Source organism: Nuphar pumila, chromosome 4 (genome assembly GCF_984573655.1).
Source record: "Nuphar pumila chromosome 4, dmNupPumi1.hap1.1, whole genome shotgun sequence".
In the NCBI taxonomy this organism is placed as follows: domain Eukaryota; kingdom Viridiplantae; phylum Streptophyta; class Magnoliopsida; order Nymphaeales; family Nymphaeaceae; genus Nuphar; species Nuphar pumila.
In genome coordinates this window covers 17,465,251-17,484,069 of record NC_143252.1, presented here as the reverse complement: position 1 = coordinate 17,484,069, position 18,819 = coordinate 17,465,251, and the positions used below count along the sequence as shown (strand labels likewise).

The 18,819-nt window shown below is 35.2% G+C and overlaps 1 protein-coding gene across 1 annotated transcript; it reads left to right on the top strand.

The window, feature by feature from the left end:
- Window positions 1-324: 324 nt before the first annotated feature.
- LOC149839536 (GDSL esterase/lipase At1g09390-like) lies at window positions 325-18,197 on the top strand. The gene is made up of 5 exons (XM_090004163.1): window positions 325-734; window positions 12,485-12,670; window positions 12,758-12,927; window positions 16,905-17,175; window positions 17,790-18,197. The coding sequence occupies exons 1-5, from the start codon at window positions 500-502 to the stop codon at window positions 18,044-18,046; spliced, it is 1,119 nt and encodes a 372-aa protein (XP_089860289.1). The 5' UTR covers window positions 325-499; the 3' UTR covers window positions 18,047-18,197.
- Window positions 18,198-18,819: the final 622 nt, after the last annotated feature.

Below are 18,819 nucleotides of genomic sequence, written 5' to 3'. Positions count from 1 at the left end.
TCAAATTATTGTTCTTAGAAAGTTTGGACCCGACTTTGAGTCAAAGCAGATTCAGTTATGATCATCCAAATCCGTATGTGGATACCACCAGAACCAACTATTTCCGACCCGGCCTTGGATTCAGAGCTACTAGTAGTAGTAGCACTACTCACAGAGGCCAATAACGTGGATCTGACCCGGTCAGAGTTCCGACCCATTTGCACTCGAGGACGGTTTTTTAGTAAACTTTTGCTGTGTAACGAGGTCAAAATTGAGATCGTCAAAAATCGACGAACCGGAACGTGGGATGTCTTTCTAAAAGGGCCCCAAAAGCAAAGGAACAAAGTTATTCAAACCACAGTGAAGCGATTTCCGGATATTCAGGATTTTCCCACCCGAAAACACCGCCTATTTTCTCGTTCCAGGCCTCGCTCCTCATCCCCCATTCTCCATTGGCCCTCCTCCCATTAAATATTCTCCTTTTTCTCGATTCTCTCCTTATTTTTTCTCCTGAGGAGGAATGGAGCTCCGTGCGGGCCTCCCTCACCTGTTCCTTACTCTTCTCGTCTTCTTCCCCTGGTTGACCTCGGCCGAGTGCAGGGACCCCGTCATCTTCAACTTCGGCGACTCCAACTCGGACACCGGCGGTCTCCTCGCCGGGCTCGGGTTCGCCGTCGTGCCCCCCAACGGTCGCCTCTTCTTCCGGCGACCCACCGGACGGTTCTGCGACGGCCGCCTCGCCATCGACTTCCTCTGTAAGATTTTTCCCCCTTTTCTTTTTCTTTTCTTGTTGTTTGGCCTAATGCGGTCTATTATTTACGGTGATGCCAAGAAGTTTATTTTGAAATTTTCGTAAACCGTTTTAATCGTAAAAAAAATGGATGGTACCACCCCTACTCTTGCAGTCAAAGAAGTTTATTGTCACCTTTTCGCTGAACTTGAATTACCAGACTACCTTTTGTTACTGCTGGAAAATCTTGTTTCGTTTTTACATTACATTAATATAAAAAAATTTAAAAGCTTTGGTCTCTTTCTCTTTCCCAACATCTCTCCACTTGTTTCGTTGTGAAGAAAAGCACCCTTGGGAGTTGGATTGGAACTGTGCAATTGGCCCAGTGAAGACTGAAAAAGAGACATGACCTTGGAATTTGCATTACGTCTTTTTCGAACTGGCTCACGCCCACTGAGAGGTGAGGAGGATCAGGTTAGGTGCACTTGGGGTGGAATGGCCCATATTTTGCACCCCCTTTTCTTGTGCCGTTTATCCCTTAGATGGATGGTGGCAGATAGGTTTAATTTAAGATGGACGGCTCGAAAAGATCCGCCCAATGGATTTCAATTAGGAACGACACCCAAGGCACCGCTGACAATAACATGCCCCCATGAGTCCATGACAATGATCCTCGGTAATTTTTTGACTGGCGATGAGTATAAACCTGAAGTTTTGTTGTGTAGTTTTTTTTTATATATATATTGTTTACTTTTAGGGCAATAAGTTTAATTGTTTATGCTAGTAATGTGCTCGTGCCATGCACGAGAAAGCAAATGATCTAGCTACACTCTAAAATTAGATTGCAATTACAAGATATATATATATATATATATATATAGAGAGAGAGAGAGAGAAAATGGGTAGGTACTAAATGATAAGCTCTAAATGAGTTTTTTAGGGCTTTTTAGTTTTATTTTTAATTTCTGACCGTACAGATGTGATTTTTGTACATGATTTTATAGGGATCAGCTCTTGAAGTGTTCGATTAAGAGTCATGGGTGGGTGCGAAATCGATAGGTGCTAAAGGATAAGTATTAAATGGATTTTTCTGCCCTTTCTATGTTTTTTTCACAGTTCTGACCCTATAAATGTGTTGGGCATGGTCGATTTATGAGGAATCCACACCTGAATCATGTGTTTTCCGTGAAAAAATGATATTTAGTGTCTCAAAAATTTACAAAGATTTTAGACAGTTGAACCTTATAAAAATCTACCCATGTATTGGAATCGAACACTTCAAGAGCTGATCCTTATAAAATCAAGTATCTGTACGGTCAGAATTTAAAAATGAAACAAAAAACCGTAAAAAACTCATTTAGCACGGATCATTTTGCAGCTCTCTCTCTCATATATATATATATATATATATATATATATATATATATATATATATATATATATATATAATGATTTTTATAGATTTTTTTTGTTCTTTTCTTTTGAATCTAAGCATAAGGATGTGATCTGCATGTTTGGTTTTATAAGAACCTGCTCTTGAATTATCCAGTTTTGATGCATAATCTATATTTTTTAAGGCTTTAAAATCAATAGCTCATAATCTTTATAAATATTCATGCATTCAAAAAATATTTTTTTTTTCAATGGTTGATTCCTAGCAAATTCACCGTGCCGATCCCATCGACAGTTGGATTTGCAAAAAGAGTGTTGAAAATGCCCATATTTTTAGTTCTCATATTCTAGTGACTATATATAATCACCAAGCATTTTGTTTTTTTAGTAAAATGATAATTAACTATTATTAATTTTTTAATATATATTATCAATAGTATAAAACAAATCAAATGATTCCTCTGATTTAACAAAAAATTCTCTTTACACGTCTCACTGCAGGCTCGTCTCAATGTCATTCATAAAAAGGCTTCCTCTGATTAGAGGACATGACCCGCCTTAGAATCACATGGGTATGGGTATGGGTATGGGTATGGGGACTCCTAATGTTGTGTCACTTAAGAATCATGTGCTACTCAACCATATAGTAATGCCAACCTAGTAAGTTCTGGCAATCAAAGCAGAAAAGTCAGATTTGAATAGTTATCCATATAGTAATACCAACTTAGTAACACGATGGCCGAAGAGGAATAGTGATCCACATAGTCAAGGTTCGATTCTCATGGGTGTCGCCCCTCTGCTCAAGCCAATGCATAGCATAGGCCCCAGGAGCAGGAGTCCTAACCTCGGAGTTTTACACTGCCGGCAAGACGATCGTAGGTATGGCAGACTGAGCCAGCAGGACCAGGTTTTCAGAGGCAGGTAAGATATAGGTGGACGATTTTCGAAAGAGCAAATGGGGGAAGGGAAAAAATAGGAGGATAGTTATTGTATCAAGTTTTTACGTTTTCTTGTTTTTCTCAAACTGGTAAGTTACATAGCAATAGGGTAAATAAGGTAAACGTGGCTAGATTGCATTTTGGAGAGAGAGAGAGAGAGAGCTAATGACATTTCTTTAGGGTTTTGTTTGAAACAGTTGTTATTGTGGCATTCTATATAAAAGAGATCTATAAGTTTTCACACGTGCTTATCTTTCTAAAATATTACTCATATGACCGCTTATGTGACATTTCTTTAGGGTTTTGTTTGAAGCAGTTGTTATTGTGACATTCTGTATAAAAGAGATCTGTAAGCTTTCACACACATTCTTATCTTTCTAAAATATTACTCATATGACCGCTTATGTGACCTCTTTTTTTTAACTAAAAGCCACTTATTTGAGCCTAACAATACTAGGACTACAAAAAGTGACATTCAATCATGTAGGGTGCACTTGACAGTCGTTTACTGTTTATCCACAGTGTCATTATCCGTGATAGTTAACCCCACCTCTTGGTATGACCGTAGGGGTGTTAACAGGTCGGACACCCGCTAAAATAGGTGGGGTGGGTCCATGTATCTCCGCTTGTTGAAGGTAAAGCACCGAGTTTCTTCTGCGTTTGGTTGGTATGCGGGGCCACACCAAAAGGTTAAAGTATTATTTTAAGGAGTCATCTGGAGTTGAAGGGGGAGAAACAAGTAACTTAACATGGTCATATGAGTAATTTGTTGAAAAGTCGGATTTTTTTTTTGTGACCCTTTCTGATTTTTTTTTTGAAACGCACGAAGTTAAAAGCCATTTTACCATAAGTTTGGCCCCTGTAAATACATTTTATACTTTATGGTTTTATCGTTTCGACATGCTGAAAAAAACGGGAGAAATAATTTGAGAAACGTGGCGTGACTCGGAAATGGTAACAAAATGAACTTTTTTGATAGAGCACACCTGCCTGCTCTGTTTTAGAAAGGATGAGAAGATTAGATGGAACGTGATTATCTAAAAAAACTATATATTTTGTCCTCTGCAAAAAGTGTTTGTGGAGTGTTGTGGTCATTCTAGAATGACAACATGATATGATCATATCGGAACTAAAAAAACTTTGTGATTCAAGTTATTAAGCAGGATGCTAATTTTTCTCTCTCCTTAGGGTGAATACTTGTAGATGATGGATTTATTGAAATACAAAATAGATTGAAGATAAAATAGCCTTCTTTTGGCTGCTGGGTGCGAACATATGTATATGAGATAGTTTAGAGTAGCAAGTTGTGTAGTTCATCTTAATTGAAAGCTTAAAGGCAATGTTGTAATTGGCGTATCGGAACCTGTATCGCATGAGCCTGAGATATGGGTGTATCGTACTGTACCATATCGTATAGTAAGATGCAGGAGAAAAAAATTAAATTATTTGCAAAAAATATAACAAATAGAAAAAATTTAAAAACTGAAAAAGATGTAAGACTTAGAATACAAGTAAAAATAAATAAACAAGAATAAGTACAAGAATTAAAAACAAACAATTATATAAAAATAAACATAGTAGACTATTGACATGTCTTTCGCATGAAATAGAGTTCAATAATTCATTAGATAAAGTCAATAACATAGATGATACTTGATATTTGATAGAACATAGAAGCCTAGTTTGCTACATGACTACAAAAGTCAAAAGACTCAAAAGTTAACGGCATAAACTCATAAGTCAATAACATAGAAGTTCATTATCACTACATACGAGATGACTAAAAAAGTGAAGACTCAAAAGTTCACTACAACTGCATAGTTCACTGTTAAAAAGTGTATATAATTAATTATATTATATATAATAATTTATATTTATTTATTTTTCTTTTTCTTTTTGTATTTTTAGGCTAGTCTAGTTCATATTGAACTAAACTCAAAACTAGTCAAACTTTTGACTAGTTTTGAAATAGCCATTGGAGCTAGTCCAACGACTACAATTAGAGCCGTTGGACTAGCTCGAACGGCTCTCTTGAGTCTCCTTTAAGCCTCTCTCTCTTCCTCTCTCAATGTATATAAATAGGGGTGTTTCCCCTCTCTTTGTATCTATGCTTCTTAAGCATTTCATGTGAATGAAATAAAGTTTATTATTTTATCTTTTGTGTTCTTGCATTTATACCCCTTTGTGGGTTATCATTATAGTGTCTTTAATAGACACCTATTACAAGCATTTGTGCTTTCGTGGAAGATTCTCATTTCCTTACATGGTATCAGAGCTTGGAAGCTTCTAGATCTTGGTGAGTTGTCATATCATTTTCCGTGCCTCTTTAGCAAAAGTTGATTCATCTTCTTATTCCTGATTCAAGTGCCTTTTTGAAGAAAGAAGATGTTTTGGAGGATCGTTGGCTACACAAAGATCGTGATTATGCTCTTATCCTTTCCTTCTCATTTTTTTTCTTTTTTATTCTCGCTTATCATCTCTCTTTCTTCTTCACCCTTGTAAAAATGAATGACAATGAAAAAGTTACCATCATGCCCGTAAAATTAAATGATACCAATTATGTGATGCGGATTTCAATCATGAAGCATCACATCTGGGGAAAAGGGTTGTGGGGAATAGTAAACGGTTTTGATTCAGAACCTAAACTAATTCTCAAAAAAATTGAAAAATGAGAAAGAGGTGCCTCTCACGGAAGAAGAGAAAAATAAGGCATTATTCACTTATGAAAAAAAGTAGAAGTAATGGAGGATAGGGCATGCCCAAATCATGTTATGGCTAATTAATAGCGTTGACATCAAGAAATTTTCTAGCTTAGCCAAATTCGAGCATGTCAATAAGGCTTAGGAATATCTTAGAAATATGTATTCCCTTAAAGACATTGCACATGTATGCAATTTGCAAGATAAATTTTAGACTTTGACTCAAAAAGATAAAAGTATTAGGGAATATTATAATGTGTTGTCCGAACTTTGGGAAGAGTTGGCTCTTCTTGAGCCAAAGTTGCATTGTCCCGAAGATATCGAGATTCTCCAAAAACAACTCGATATGGAACATTTTTACCAATTCATAAATGGTTTGAGGTCGGAATTTGAAATAACCAAATCGACCCTTTTACATACAGGAAAAGTTCCTTGTATTATTGACACTATTGCGGAGCTAACTATGGAAGAAAATAGGCTCAAGAAGAGTACTCTAAAGAATGAAAAATATTTTGTTCTAGTTTTATCTAGACCGGGAAACTATATACGCACTTATAGGCCTTCTTATTTTGGTAGGCAAAATAATGATTATGATGAAAGGAAAGTCATTTGCCACCATTGCCATGAACTGGGGCACTATAGGCCTCAATGTATTAAATTAAAGAGATGAAAAGAAAGTTGCATCTGTTGGTTCATCACAAGAATCGAAAGATCAAACCAATCAAGATGCACCAGTATCTATGGCATAATTAATGGAAATCCTTCAACCTCTTCTTAAATGAGCATCTTCCTTAACTGAAGCCTCAACCAGAGAAATTGTCTCATCCTTCTCCGATCCCGATAACTTTTCTTAGCTTCTTGACTCTGGTGCTTATTTTCATATGACTCAAAATATCAATAGTTTATCTGAATGTCTTAATAATAACTCTAGTGTGTCAAATGTTTCACAGCTGATGGTACATCTCTTGAAATAAAAGGAATAAGAAATTTTGAAAACCTTAAAAAATCCAAAAAGTTATTTATTCCAAAAGTTAGATATATTATCAAACTAAATCTAAACCTTTTATCTGTCTCTCAAATTTTTTATTATGGGTGTAACATCTCCTTCTCTTCTTATGGTTGTTGGGTACAAGATCGCCAGTCAGGGAAGCTGATTGGGGAAGGCCATAGAGAAGGAAGACTCTATTATATAGATTTTTTGGAATTACCCAAGAATGTCTTTTGTTATAATGTTCAGAAATTGGATTTGGATCTATGACACAAAAGACTTGGCAATCATCATATATCCAAAATCCAATACTTTCCAAGTTTAGAAAAATTTTATAATTCTGAAAGTTTTGCTTGTAAAGATTGTATTCTTGGTAAAATAAAAAGATTACCATTTCATGATAGTTTGTTTCATCTAGACCACTTGAGTTAATACATTTGAACGTTTGGGGTCCCGCACCGGTGATATCAAAAGGCGGATATGCGTATTATGTATTTTTTGTTGATGACTTCTCTGGGCATACTTTGATCTATTTAAACATAAATCAGAGGTCTTTTCGCATTTTCAAACATTTCACAAAATGGTTAAAAATAAATTTCAAAATAATATTTTCATTTTTTGCACTGATTCAGGGAAAGATTTTTTGTCAAAAGAATTTAAAGACTAGCTCAATTTACATGGCATCACACATCAAAGATCTTGTCCACACACACCATAACAAAATTGTTTGGCTGAACAAAAACACTACCACATTATGGAAACCACTATGACTTTATTGATAGCAAATCAAGTTCTAAAAGAGTTTTGGGCAGAAGCAGCCCTAACTGCTACCTATCTCATTAACTAAATGCCATCTTCTTCTTTAAAAAATATAAATCTAATTGAAAAACTTGTCAAATTATCTCTTGATTACTCCAGATTAAGAGTTTTTGGATGCAAATGTTTTGTCTTTACCAATAAAAATAATAAACTCTCCCCCCGTGTCATTCCTTGTAACTTCTTAGGTTATGCAGATAATAAAAAAGGCTATAGGTATTTTGATTTTAAAAATGAAAATTATTTGTATCAAGAAATGTATCCTTTTTGGAACAAGAAAGTTTTTTTTATTTTGAAAAGACCAAATAACCGAATATTCTTTTTCGATAGATTTGACTTCGAAATATGATGGATGTGACTATGAATACGATCTATACGATGGTCAAGGTACTGTTGATTCTGAATATAATGTTGCTAATGAAGAGCAAACCCATAGAGACACCAATTTACAATACTCAAGACGTAGAGAATCCAATCTTTCATGTGCATTGAAAAAATATTCCGAAGCACAAACCAAAAGGTCATCCAGAGTTTCTAAACCTCTTGAAAAAATCGTGTCTTACAAATCTTTTTCACCCACATATAAGGCATTTTTTTGCATTAATACACTCTTATGTAGAACCTTCATCCTATACTCAAGAAAAAAACTATACATAGTAGGTAGAAGCCATGAAGGCAAAATTGGAAGCATTAGAAATGGCTAATACTTGGACTATTCAAGATATTCTACAAGGAAAGAAACCTATAGGTATTTAAGATATTCCACAAGGAAAGAAACCTATAGGTTATAGGTGAGTTTATAATGTTAAAATCAAGAGTGACAGAACTCTTGAAAGATATAAAGCCAGATTAGTGGCCAAGGGGTATTTCTAAGAGTATGACATCGATTACGAAAAAACTTTTGCTCCAATTGCCCGGATGACTACCGTCAAGGCACTGGTAACCGTACCCTCTATTAGAAAATGATTCATATTTCAAACGGATATCAAAAATGTTTTTCTTAATGGAAACCTAGTTGAAGAAGTTTATATGAAAGCACTACCTGGTATTAGTATTCCTAAGGGTAAGACTCTTCGTTTAGAAAAGGATCTTTTTGGTTTTAAACAGGCATCAAAAGCCTGGTATAACAGGTTTAGTCATGTTATGCTTGATATTGGATTCTGAACTTGTTTGACTGACACTGCTTTGTTTATTAAGATTTCTGATGCAGGGATTATTCTTCTTCTTTATGTGGATGACATGATCATCACCGGAGGCGACAAACAGGGAGTTGAAAACATTAAAAAGCTTTTTAAAAATCATTTTAAAATGATTGATTTAGGTTTATTGAGATATTTTTTAGGAATTAAAGTTGTTTACTCCCCTCGAGGTTATTTATTATCTCAATCTAAGTTTACTTTTGATATTGTTTACAGGTCTGGAATTACAGATGATAAGAGAGTGGATACTCCAGAAGTTGTCAACATCAAAATGAGAATCGATGATGGAGAACCTCTTGATGATCCCACTTCTTACATACAACTTATTGGAGCACTTTCCTATCTTTCCATTACTAGACCTGATATAGCACACATTGTACACATAGCCAGTCAGTTTCAGCACGCTCCCACTTTTGTTTACATGAGAGCAATTTTGTGTATTGTTAGATACATCAAGTATTCCCTTTCACGCGACATCTTCTTGTCTGCTTCATCTTCATTAGATTTAATTGCTTATACTGATGTTGATTGGGGGAGGTGATCCCAATAACATGCACTCAACCATTGGTTTTTGTATTTTCTTAGGTAAATCTTTGATTTTGTAGCGGTGCAAAAAGTAGAAGAAAGTCTTTTTTTCATCCACCGAAGTTGAATACTGAGTCATGGCCACCACAATAACGAAGGTGGTTTAGCTCAGAAGACTACTGACTGACATGAGAGTTGAAGTGACACAAGCTTCACACATGTGTTGTGACAACAATAGTGCGATCTATATTGCCAGCAACAAAACATTTTATGAACACACCAAACATATTGAAATGAATTGTCACTATGTCAGAGAGGAGTATCTACATGAAACCATTGATCTGTTGTATGTTACATTAGAATACTAATTAGCATATTTCTTCACCAAACCTCTTGTTACTCCTAGATTTCATTTCCTCTTAAACGAACTTTCGCTCATTATACTATAAGTTTGAGGGGATATGTTAAAAAGTGTATATAATTATATATAATGTAATATATTTTATTATATATAATAATTTATATTTATATTTATTTAATTTTCTTTTTTTTTATTTTTGTATTTCCTTTTGTATTTTTAGGCTAATCTAGTTTATATTGAACTAGACTCAAAACTAGTCAAACTTATGACTAGTTTTGAAATAGTTGTTGGAGCTAGTCCAACGGCTACAATTAGAGCCATTGGAGCTAGCTCCAATGACTCTCTTGAGTCTCTTTTAAGCCTCTCTCTCTCCCTATCTCACTGTATATAAATAGGGGTGTATCCCCTCCCTTTGTATCTATGCTTCTTAAGCATTTCATGTGAATGAAATAAAGTTTATTATTTTATCTTTTGTGTTCTTATACCCTTTTGTGGGTTATGATTGTAGTGTCTTTAATAGACACCTATTACAAACATTTGTGCTTTCGTGGAAGATCCTCATTTTCTTACATTCACTACATAATTCACTATAACAAGAGTCATCAATCATCTTCATTTCCAAACATTCTTCATTCATAATCAGAAATGACATCTTATTGTGGAGCAACTAGCATTTGTGGGGCTTATGCTTCATGTTTGTTTTCATCTAAATCAAATTTTGCATTGCGTTATGGTAGTGCATGAAGGCCCTACGCACATGCCAATTCTTGTAATTTTGCTTTTTTCCTTCTATCTATTTCACTAAGATTGATTGATATTGTAGCATGTGCATCATCTGTAGCTGGCATGCATGATCGCACTCAAGCATCAAGTTGTTAAGCAATGTATTGTTTCATGCGATGCACACCTCCATTAATTAATGCACGATAAAATCTGTATCTCAAAACATTACGTCACTTGAACTCGTCAGCAATCTCACAAAACTGTCACATTGGGTCATTACGTTTAGCCATTGCTAAATCTAATTATCACAAATGCAAAACTTAAAATAAAATATTACTTCATACCAAAGTCAAAAAGTTTACAACTTGACGTAACATAATGATAGGACTAAGAAAGGTCATATAAGGTTACAAACTAAAGATCCACACACACACACACACACACACACACACACACATATATATATATATCAGCTCAATGATTTTCTTCGTTTGCTACAACATAAACATTCACTAGCTTTAGATGTTGACGATTCATCTTTATCTTCTGAATCAAGAACACCATCTGACAATTTTTCTCTAATGAATGTTGCATGTACTCGTGACCTTTGTTTATCTTCTATGAGACCTGTAAGAAGCTCGACACAAACATCAGAGGGAATACAATAAATACATAACCGTACAGTGGATTTGTGATGCCCTACAATGTGACATTTAAATCTATACAATCCATTATGCATTACAAAACCACAAAAGTTACACCTTACTATCCCTTTCAAATGTGTTCTTAAATCCACCGGTTTGCAATATTTTCATTTTGGATCATTTGAGCCACAACCTCCATTGTCCATCAACCTTTAGGGCATGATTTTGATATTTAAGAATACAAAAAAAAAGTAATTTAAGATGAAAAAAAAGAACAAAAACTAAGATCAACAACACATTTAGGACTAAAAAAAATGGCTAAAGGCAAAAAAGAAAAAAAATTAAAACAACATAAAAAATGAGCTTAGCCTTGGTTTTGATACTTGAAGCCTTACTCCAACTTCAATCTCACACAAATCAAACCCCTAAAGCTCGATTTTGAGGGTTAGAGGTTAATAAAATGTGTGTGTAGGATGAAAATAGGCGGATTTAGGATAAATTGCATCACTATGACTCAGCTTTAAGGGTTAGAAGCTAAAAAACAAATGTGTAGGATAAAAATAAAGGGTTTTAGGGTAAAAGATGGGCTTTTAGGGTTTGGTTTTAAGTGTTAGAAGCCAGAAAAAGTTTGGGTAAGATGGAAATTGGTGAGATTTGAGTCAAATCACACTTCTAGGGCTTCGATCTAGCAAAAGCCCCAATTTTTAGGGTGGCTTTGATCTCAAAATAAGGTGGGTAGGCTTAAAAAAATGTTTGGGGAGGTATAACATGCAAAAACAGGATCAAAATGACCCTTGGGGCCTAAAAAATGGCTCCAATAAGTGGTTTGTCACCTCATATGATACGGTACAATACACCCATGTATCATACGGGTCATATTGTATCTGTACAATAATCATACCAAATACGATATGGGCCTCATGTCGTATAGGTTTCCCCACCAATATTACGATACCGCATATCTTATCATACGATGTGATGTGATACTAATAGCACTACTTAAACGTTTTCATGCTTGGATGGTTTTATTGGCTGACTATTCTAGATGTTGCACATAAGTCAAATACTTCATTGAAGGTCAAGGAGAATGGGAAAGGAGGATTCATGATTTCTGTTTTTTCTTTTGGATATCTTAATTGTTTCAGTTGTTGTATTAATCCCAGGGGGGGGGGGGGGGGGGGTAATCTCTTCGTAGACTTTGCTAACAATTGGTGCATTTGTTGCAATTTCCAATCAAACTTGGAAAAATAAACCATCAGCATGGAGCCCCATGTACCATAACCGGTAGTTTCTTTGTGAACTCCCTAACCTCGACATTAACTGAAAATAAAAAAGGAAAAAGAAAATATCAATTAAGAATTTGACTTTGATACCAGTGCTTGACTGAAATTTTGTTCAGAAGTCATTTTTTTCTAGGAAACATTACGTGCTTTCCGAAAAATTTATGAATATTGTTGAATATATTGGAATAATTTTTTGTCTCTTTCCAGGTGAATATTTGAATTCAGCTTACCTCAGTCCTTACTTGGATTCTTTGGTGCCAAATTTTACCAATGGGGCAAATTTTGCAATTGCTGGGGCAGGGACTTTACCTCCCTTTGTTGCTTTTTCCTTGAACATACAAGTGTTTCAGTTCATTCGGTTTAAATCTCGTGTTCTTGAAATTAACAAAGCAGGTAAGGGACTGAAAATGGCAAGTTTCTTTTATCAGATTTTGTATCCTTCGATATATCTAATTAGTTGTTTGTGGCTGATTTTGTTAGATGAATGTTCTTCTCGGTTTTCAATCGATGAGGATGGATTTCAGCATGCACTTTATATGCTGGACATTGGGCAAAATGACCTCTCTCATGCATTCTCCGCAAACTTGACTTATTCACAAGTGATTGCTCAGATACCATCCATCTTGAAGCAAATAAAATCAGCAGTTGAGGTGAGGCTACATATTTTATTTGGCTGGCTTAACATGGAAATTTGGAATCTATGCCGAGTTATTCATGAAAATTATATATTTTGAGGACAACAGGGTGAGCAAGGGGTATCGTCCAGAGTTACTGGAAGCTTCTTAGATAGGTGGGAAGCCCGCTTCCCGGAAACTCGCTTCGGAAGCACGATACTTCTCGCTTCCGAAACTTGATAAGAGTCTCGATTCTCCCACGCTTCTCTTATGCTTTCCACACGCTTCATCTATTCTTCGTATATGTTCTCTCACTCTACTTTTCATGTTTTTTGTGTTTCCTTTCACGCTTCTCACTCATTTCCATGTGTTTTCTTTAAATTGGCAGACATTATTTTTAGATTTTGCTAAAAAATTAATTCTTACACTAAAAATTCATGAAATTTAAGAATAGTCACTTTTATTTTAGTTTTTATTTGCATTCCATTTTTATTCCAATTCAATTCTTATATTGTTTTTTTTTATTCCTCGCTTCTCACTTCCTATACATTTTAAAATACATCGCTTCTCTCTTCCGCTTCATGTATCATTTCCCGCTTCTACTTCCTAATCTGTCCACCTTGGTATCGTCATTCGATATGATGATTAATTGGTTATTGATATTGTTAAATTTGTTTGTTTTTCCCTCTTCTTTTACGTTGCTTGCAACGGTGGGTTTTAGTTTTAACAGTCTCAAAAATATGATATTTCTTCCAATCAAAATTTGAAACATGTTTCCTTTTCTTGACATTAGAAAATTGCAGAGAATTTCACCTATTCTGTCATGTTTTTTCATTGCTATGTCTATTGCTTGAGACTGCTATTTGGAACCTCATAGGGCCACAAAAATGGCTACATCTTGGTGGATTTGCACCGAGAACTGAATTTTATGGAACCTGATATTATAGGAACTCTCCAAGATTAAAGGCACATTATCCAGCTCTCAGTTTGCTGTTTTGCTAAATCCAATAAAATAGACATGTATTTTATTGGCATTTTGTGTTTAATGTAGTTTGATCATGGAAACTCTGATCAATCACATTGTCAGGATCTAGAATGATATATTTTAAACCAAGATGCATCTATAGTGATCCATCAGGTCAGATGCATTAGGTGGTTGATATCTAAGTTCCAAATATGAATCCTATGTAAGGGAAAGAGCATACTGCATCTACACAAACTAGTGGAAGCAGGACATATGTTCTGTACACAGGAGGTTGTAAGATGTAAAGTGATTGGATGCATGGAACCATAGATGATCCTCTACACATTTACTGCAGATCAGACAATTTGTTTTTTGACATCTTGAAAATGGACAACACTTAAGGTAGTGTGTGGATGCAGCCACTCATCCAGAAAACTGGATGAGATGGTATGTTCTATCATGGAGAACAATGCAATTTCCCAGCTTATCCCATTTATCTGTATAAGTAGGTGCATACAAACACCCCTTAAGTTGTGATAGCTTCGGGTTACTTGTGTGTAATGACCAACACTCATTTTGCATGTCACCCATCTTCAAGATGGAACTACTGGTAAGTATAATTTGTTCTAATACAATAGAAATTGTTCTGCACTGACCTAGCTTGTTAGCTTTTTGTTTGTTTGAACATCTATTGCAGTCTATCAAAGAGTGGCTATTGTGTTGTTATATTGTTTCCAATTTCTTTTATATTTATTTTGACCTCCATCCGGTCTTGCTTTCAATGAATGGTATAATTTCTTCTATGTAATGCTTTTTTTTGTTACACCCAACGAACAGGTGTACTTGTTTGATCTGTATTTCTTTTTCAATTTTGTTCTGTATCAGATACAACTACAAGATAATCTACTCATTTTCACTAGGAAATCTATTCTCCTATCTTCTACTGATGGTCAAGAATTACAAAGGATATCTTTGAGAAGAACAGCACCTTTTTCATAATTTCTTGAGATATATTTTTTAGCTGATTATTGGAAGTACCCCTCTTATTTGGAAAGCATAATTCTAGGTGAGTGCACCTCAGAACTGTGAAGTACAGTACTCCTACAAGTGCATGCTTTCTCTCACTCTTTCCATGCACTTCTCATCTGCTTCCCATCAAACTCTCCCCAAACACTATCCATGTTTTTCCTAGGGCTGGTAAACAAGCCGAATGAACCAAGGTTGTAAGTATCGTATTGTTACCCGTATCGGTTCAGTCCAAAATAAGATACATATTGTATCATAAAAAATCGTTAATTTTTAATAAATTTTTTCTAAAATTTCAAAAAAATCATGAAAAAACAGAAAAAATTCTAAAAAATCACAACACATGAAACAATAATGAATTGCACAAAATGCAACCATAAAATCACATATGGCAGTAGTTGCACTTGATTTTCAATCGGTTTTCACTCATTACTCGAGTGCCCTATTGTCATGTTGGATCATTTGATGGCATCTTTTTCCAAAAAAGCTCAATAAGAAGCAAATAATACTTAGAATAGGTTTTTTTTTACCTTAACCCACTTCTTTGAGTGAAAAACTAGTGAAAATGCATTTTTACTTGAACAACCCACAAAAGCCCTCTCCTTTGCACACGGATCGGCTCCCCAAATCACTCTCACGAGTCCTAGGGTGTGTGGATACTTCTTTAATTACTTTTACAAAAATGAGAGAGTCGGCCCTCAAGAGGTCTTTAAAACCCAAAAATGAAAAATTACGATTTGGCCCGTTTTTAAGTGTCGACCCTATATTGTACGATACAGATACGATACGAGTGCATATCGTATCAATATTCCTCATAGTAACGATACATATTGTATTGTATCATACGATATGATACGATACGAACAACATTGTAATGAACTGAAAAGTGGGTATTCAAGCACACTCATTTTTTGTGGCAAGCTAAGCAGAGCTTGAGCCCATGACGAGCCTGAGTTAAATGACCCGAGCTCAAGCTGGCTCATTAAAAAAAGTATATACATTTTTAAAAATTAAAATTAATAGAAATTATACTCTAAAGTCTAAACCTACTGAGTGAAGCTCAAAACTCACTCATTTATAAAATACATTGTCTCAAAGCTGTGAGGTATAGGAATTGAGCTCTAAACTTATTGCTTGCAAGCCAAACCTCAACCATCTACGCTCAATGATGTATCATATATGTAACATATATCTATTGCTAGTCAATGAGCCTATACGAGCCAAGCCGAGCTTAGCTGAACACTTGTTTTCTCTATTTCGCTTGCTCAGCCTATTTAATAAGTTCAAATAAGCTCTTTATTAGCTTAACACAATCTGAGCCACAAGCGAGCACATCTTGTTTCCCAGCCCTAGTACTTCCTATTCCCATTTTCCATTATAAAATTCTGTATTCAAAGCATGCTAGAATTACTAATAGTTATTCACATATATGCATGCATATACATACATCTAGTCTGCGGTGCTTGCTGGAGATGATTGCTTTGAATATTTTTTTGCAAGCATGTAATTGCACAAGGGCATTTTATCAAACGGCTTCTTTGGAAATTTGAAATGTCTAAAACCTATTGGTGCTACTGACCTCTCTCTCTCTCTCTCTCACACACACACACACAAGGTGATTGTACAGGTATAAAAATTAAGTTTGATTGCAAGGGATTGGATAGATTTGTCTAAATCCCAAGTATGTGGTCTTCCTGAATATTAACTGAATGGAACTTTTTTTTGTTGATAGAGGAGTAGATATACATGCATTTGAGCTTGAAAAGGGATTAGTGAATTTGGAATATTCTTCTCTTGTTCATAATTTCAATAGAAAAGTACATAATTTTTCAGATCCTGAATTTTCATGAGCGAAACACATTGAAATGAGAAGTATTATAATCCCTAATTAGTTTTGATCACACATGGATCACATATTTCTATTTCTTTTGCTGATTTATGGTAATAGCTTTGCAAAGCATAATGCCTAATCAGTGCATGAGTTTTCTTTTTCTTTTGCTGATTTATGGAATTTTCTTTGCAGAGTTTATATGAACAAGGAGCTAGGAATTTTCAGTTTCATAACACTGGGCCTTTAGGATGTTTGCCTCAGAAAGTTTCCATGTTTGGTGAAAATTATACTGCACGTGATGAAAATGGCTGCCTCCAGGCCTTCAATGATGCAGCCAAGATTTTCAATACAGGTTTGAGGGAGATAAGTGAAGAGCTAAGATCTGAATTGAAGAACTCAACCATTGTTTACATGGATCTGTACAGTATCAAATATGACCTCATCGCAAACCATGCCAAATACGGTTAGTGTTATTTTTCTATCTGCTAATTATGATCAAAATGTCTATACCATGAAAATACTGTGATGAACAAGGATAAATGCATTGATGTTCATATTGGTGAGGAAAATAGAGTTGCCAGTACTTTTCATTTCATCATAGTTATTGTTTTTAAACTAGGATGGTTGGTTGTTGGTTGCTCTTATCTTTGAGATAAATGATATAAGCAGGATGTATATTGCTTTTTTCTTTTCACATTATTGGAATGCCAGATTGTGATCTTCTTTCATGGGTATATGATGTAGAATTGTCTGTTCTTTCTGCTATGCATCTCAGATAGTTTACCTTGGCTAGCTAAGCTTCCTTTCTCTTATCACTACGCTCTGATACAGAGCTCAGATTTTCTACCATAACACTGCAAAATTTTATATATGATTGGTAGGGTTGTTAAATTCAAAAGAGAAAATTTGACTACATATGGTTGGTTTAAATTTTTAGTAACATGACTTTGGAAGATTCAAATATAAATGAACTATGATATGTCAAAACTCATTAGTGTTTTTACATAACGATTGTGAAAAATGTTGAGTATTTGGTTTTCTTTTCCTCCAATCATTCTTTGGTACATGTGTGAGCAGGCTTTCAGGATCCATTAATGGTATGTTGCGGATATGGTGGAGCCCCGTACAACTTTAATGACAAGATAAGGTGTGGACAGACAGGCATCATAAACGGAAGTGTTGTAAGGAGTGAGGCTTGCAAGGAGGGTTTGAGCTATGTAAGTTGGGATGGTATTCATTACTCAGAAGCTGCAAATGCAATAATTGCATCCAAAATTGTCTCTACTAACTATTCTGAGCCTCAAGTTAGTTTTGATTTCTTTTGCCGTGTTTAGTTCTCATCCAGAGATGAATCTGGTTGTTTTCTAGGGGTATCATATTCTCTTTAATCCTTGTATTGGAATTTTTTTTACAATTAATTTTAACTTGCTGTTTATTGGAAAATTTTCTCATTTAATTTTATTTAATGTTGCCATTTATCATCAATCCGTAACCATATACATACCGAACAAGTGTATCCTAACTTCCATTTGTAGTGAAGGCAATTGCACCTCTAGTTGAATTATATGTTGCTTGTAAATTTGATTCTTCCAGTGCTACAAGGATGAGTCTCATCAAGTAGATGGATGATGGGTTCTTAAATCAATTGTACCAATTTATACCTAATTGTGCCATGCATCACTACATCTTTTTGCCAACTTGACACAGCCTAGCACAAGCTAGGTATACTTGTCCATTTAAGTACAAGGAGAATGAAGTGGTTATACCTGATGTCACTTTTGTTCTCATATGAAGATTCAAATAGACTATTGCCCTTGAAGGAGCATGCTTGGTAACTAGTGGCCTAGGAGTAGAGCACAGAAAATCTTTGATCAAGTTCTTATTCTTGTTTTTTTTTTAAACAGGTCCAAGTATTTGCTATAGAATATCAGAAAAAGGAAGAGCAAGCAAAGTAGCTCAGTCTCCCCATTCTCGGATTTGGCATATGAGATCTAGAAGTGCCCTTACCCTGTAGAAATCCTTATTCATCTAGACCTAGCACCCTAACCTAGCCTAAGACCCAGATATCATATCTCATCCACTTGCTGGAACACGCGCCTATCCAGAG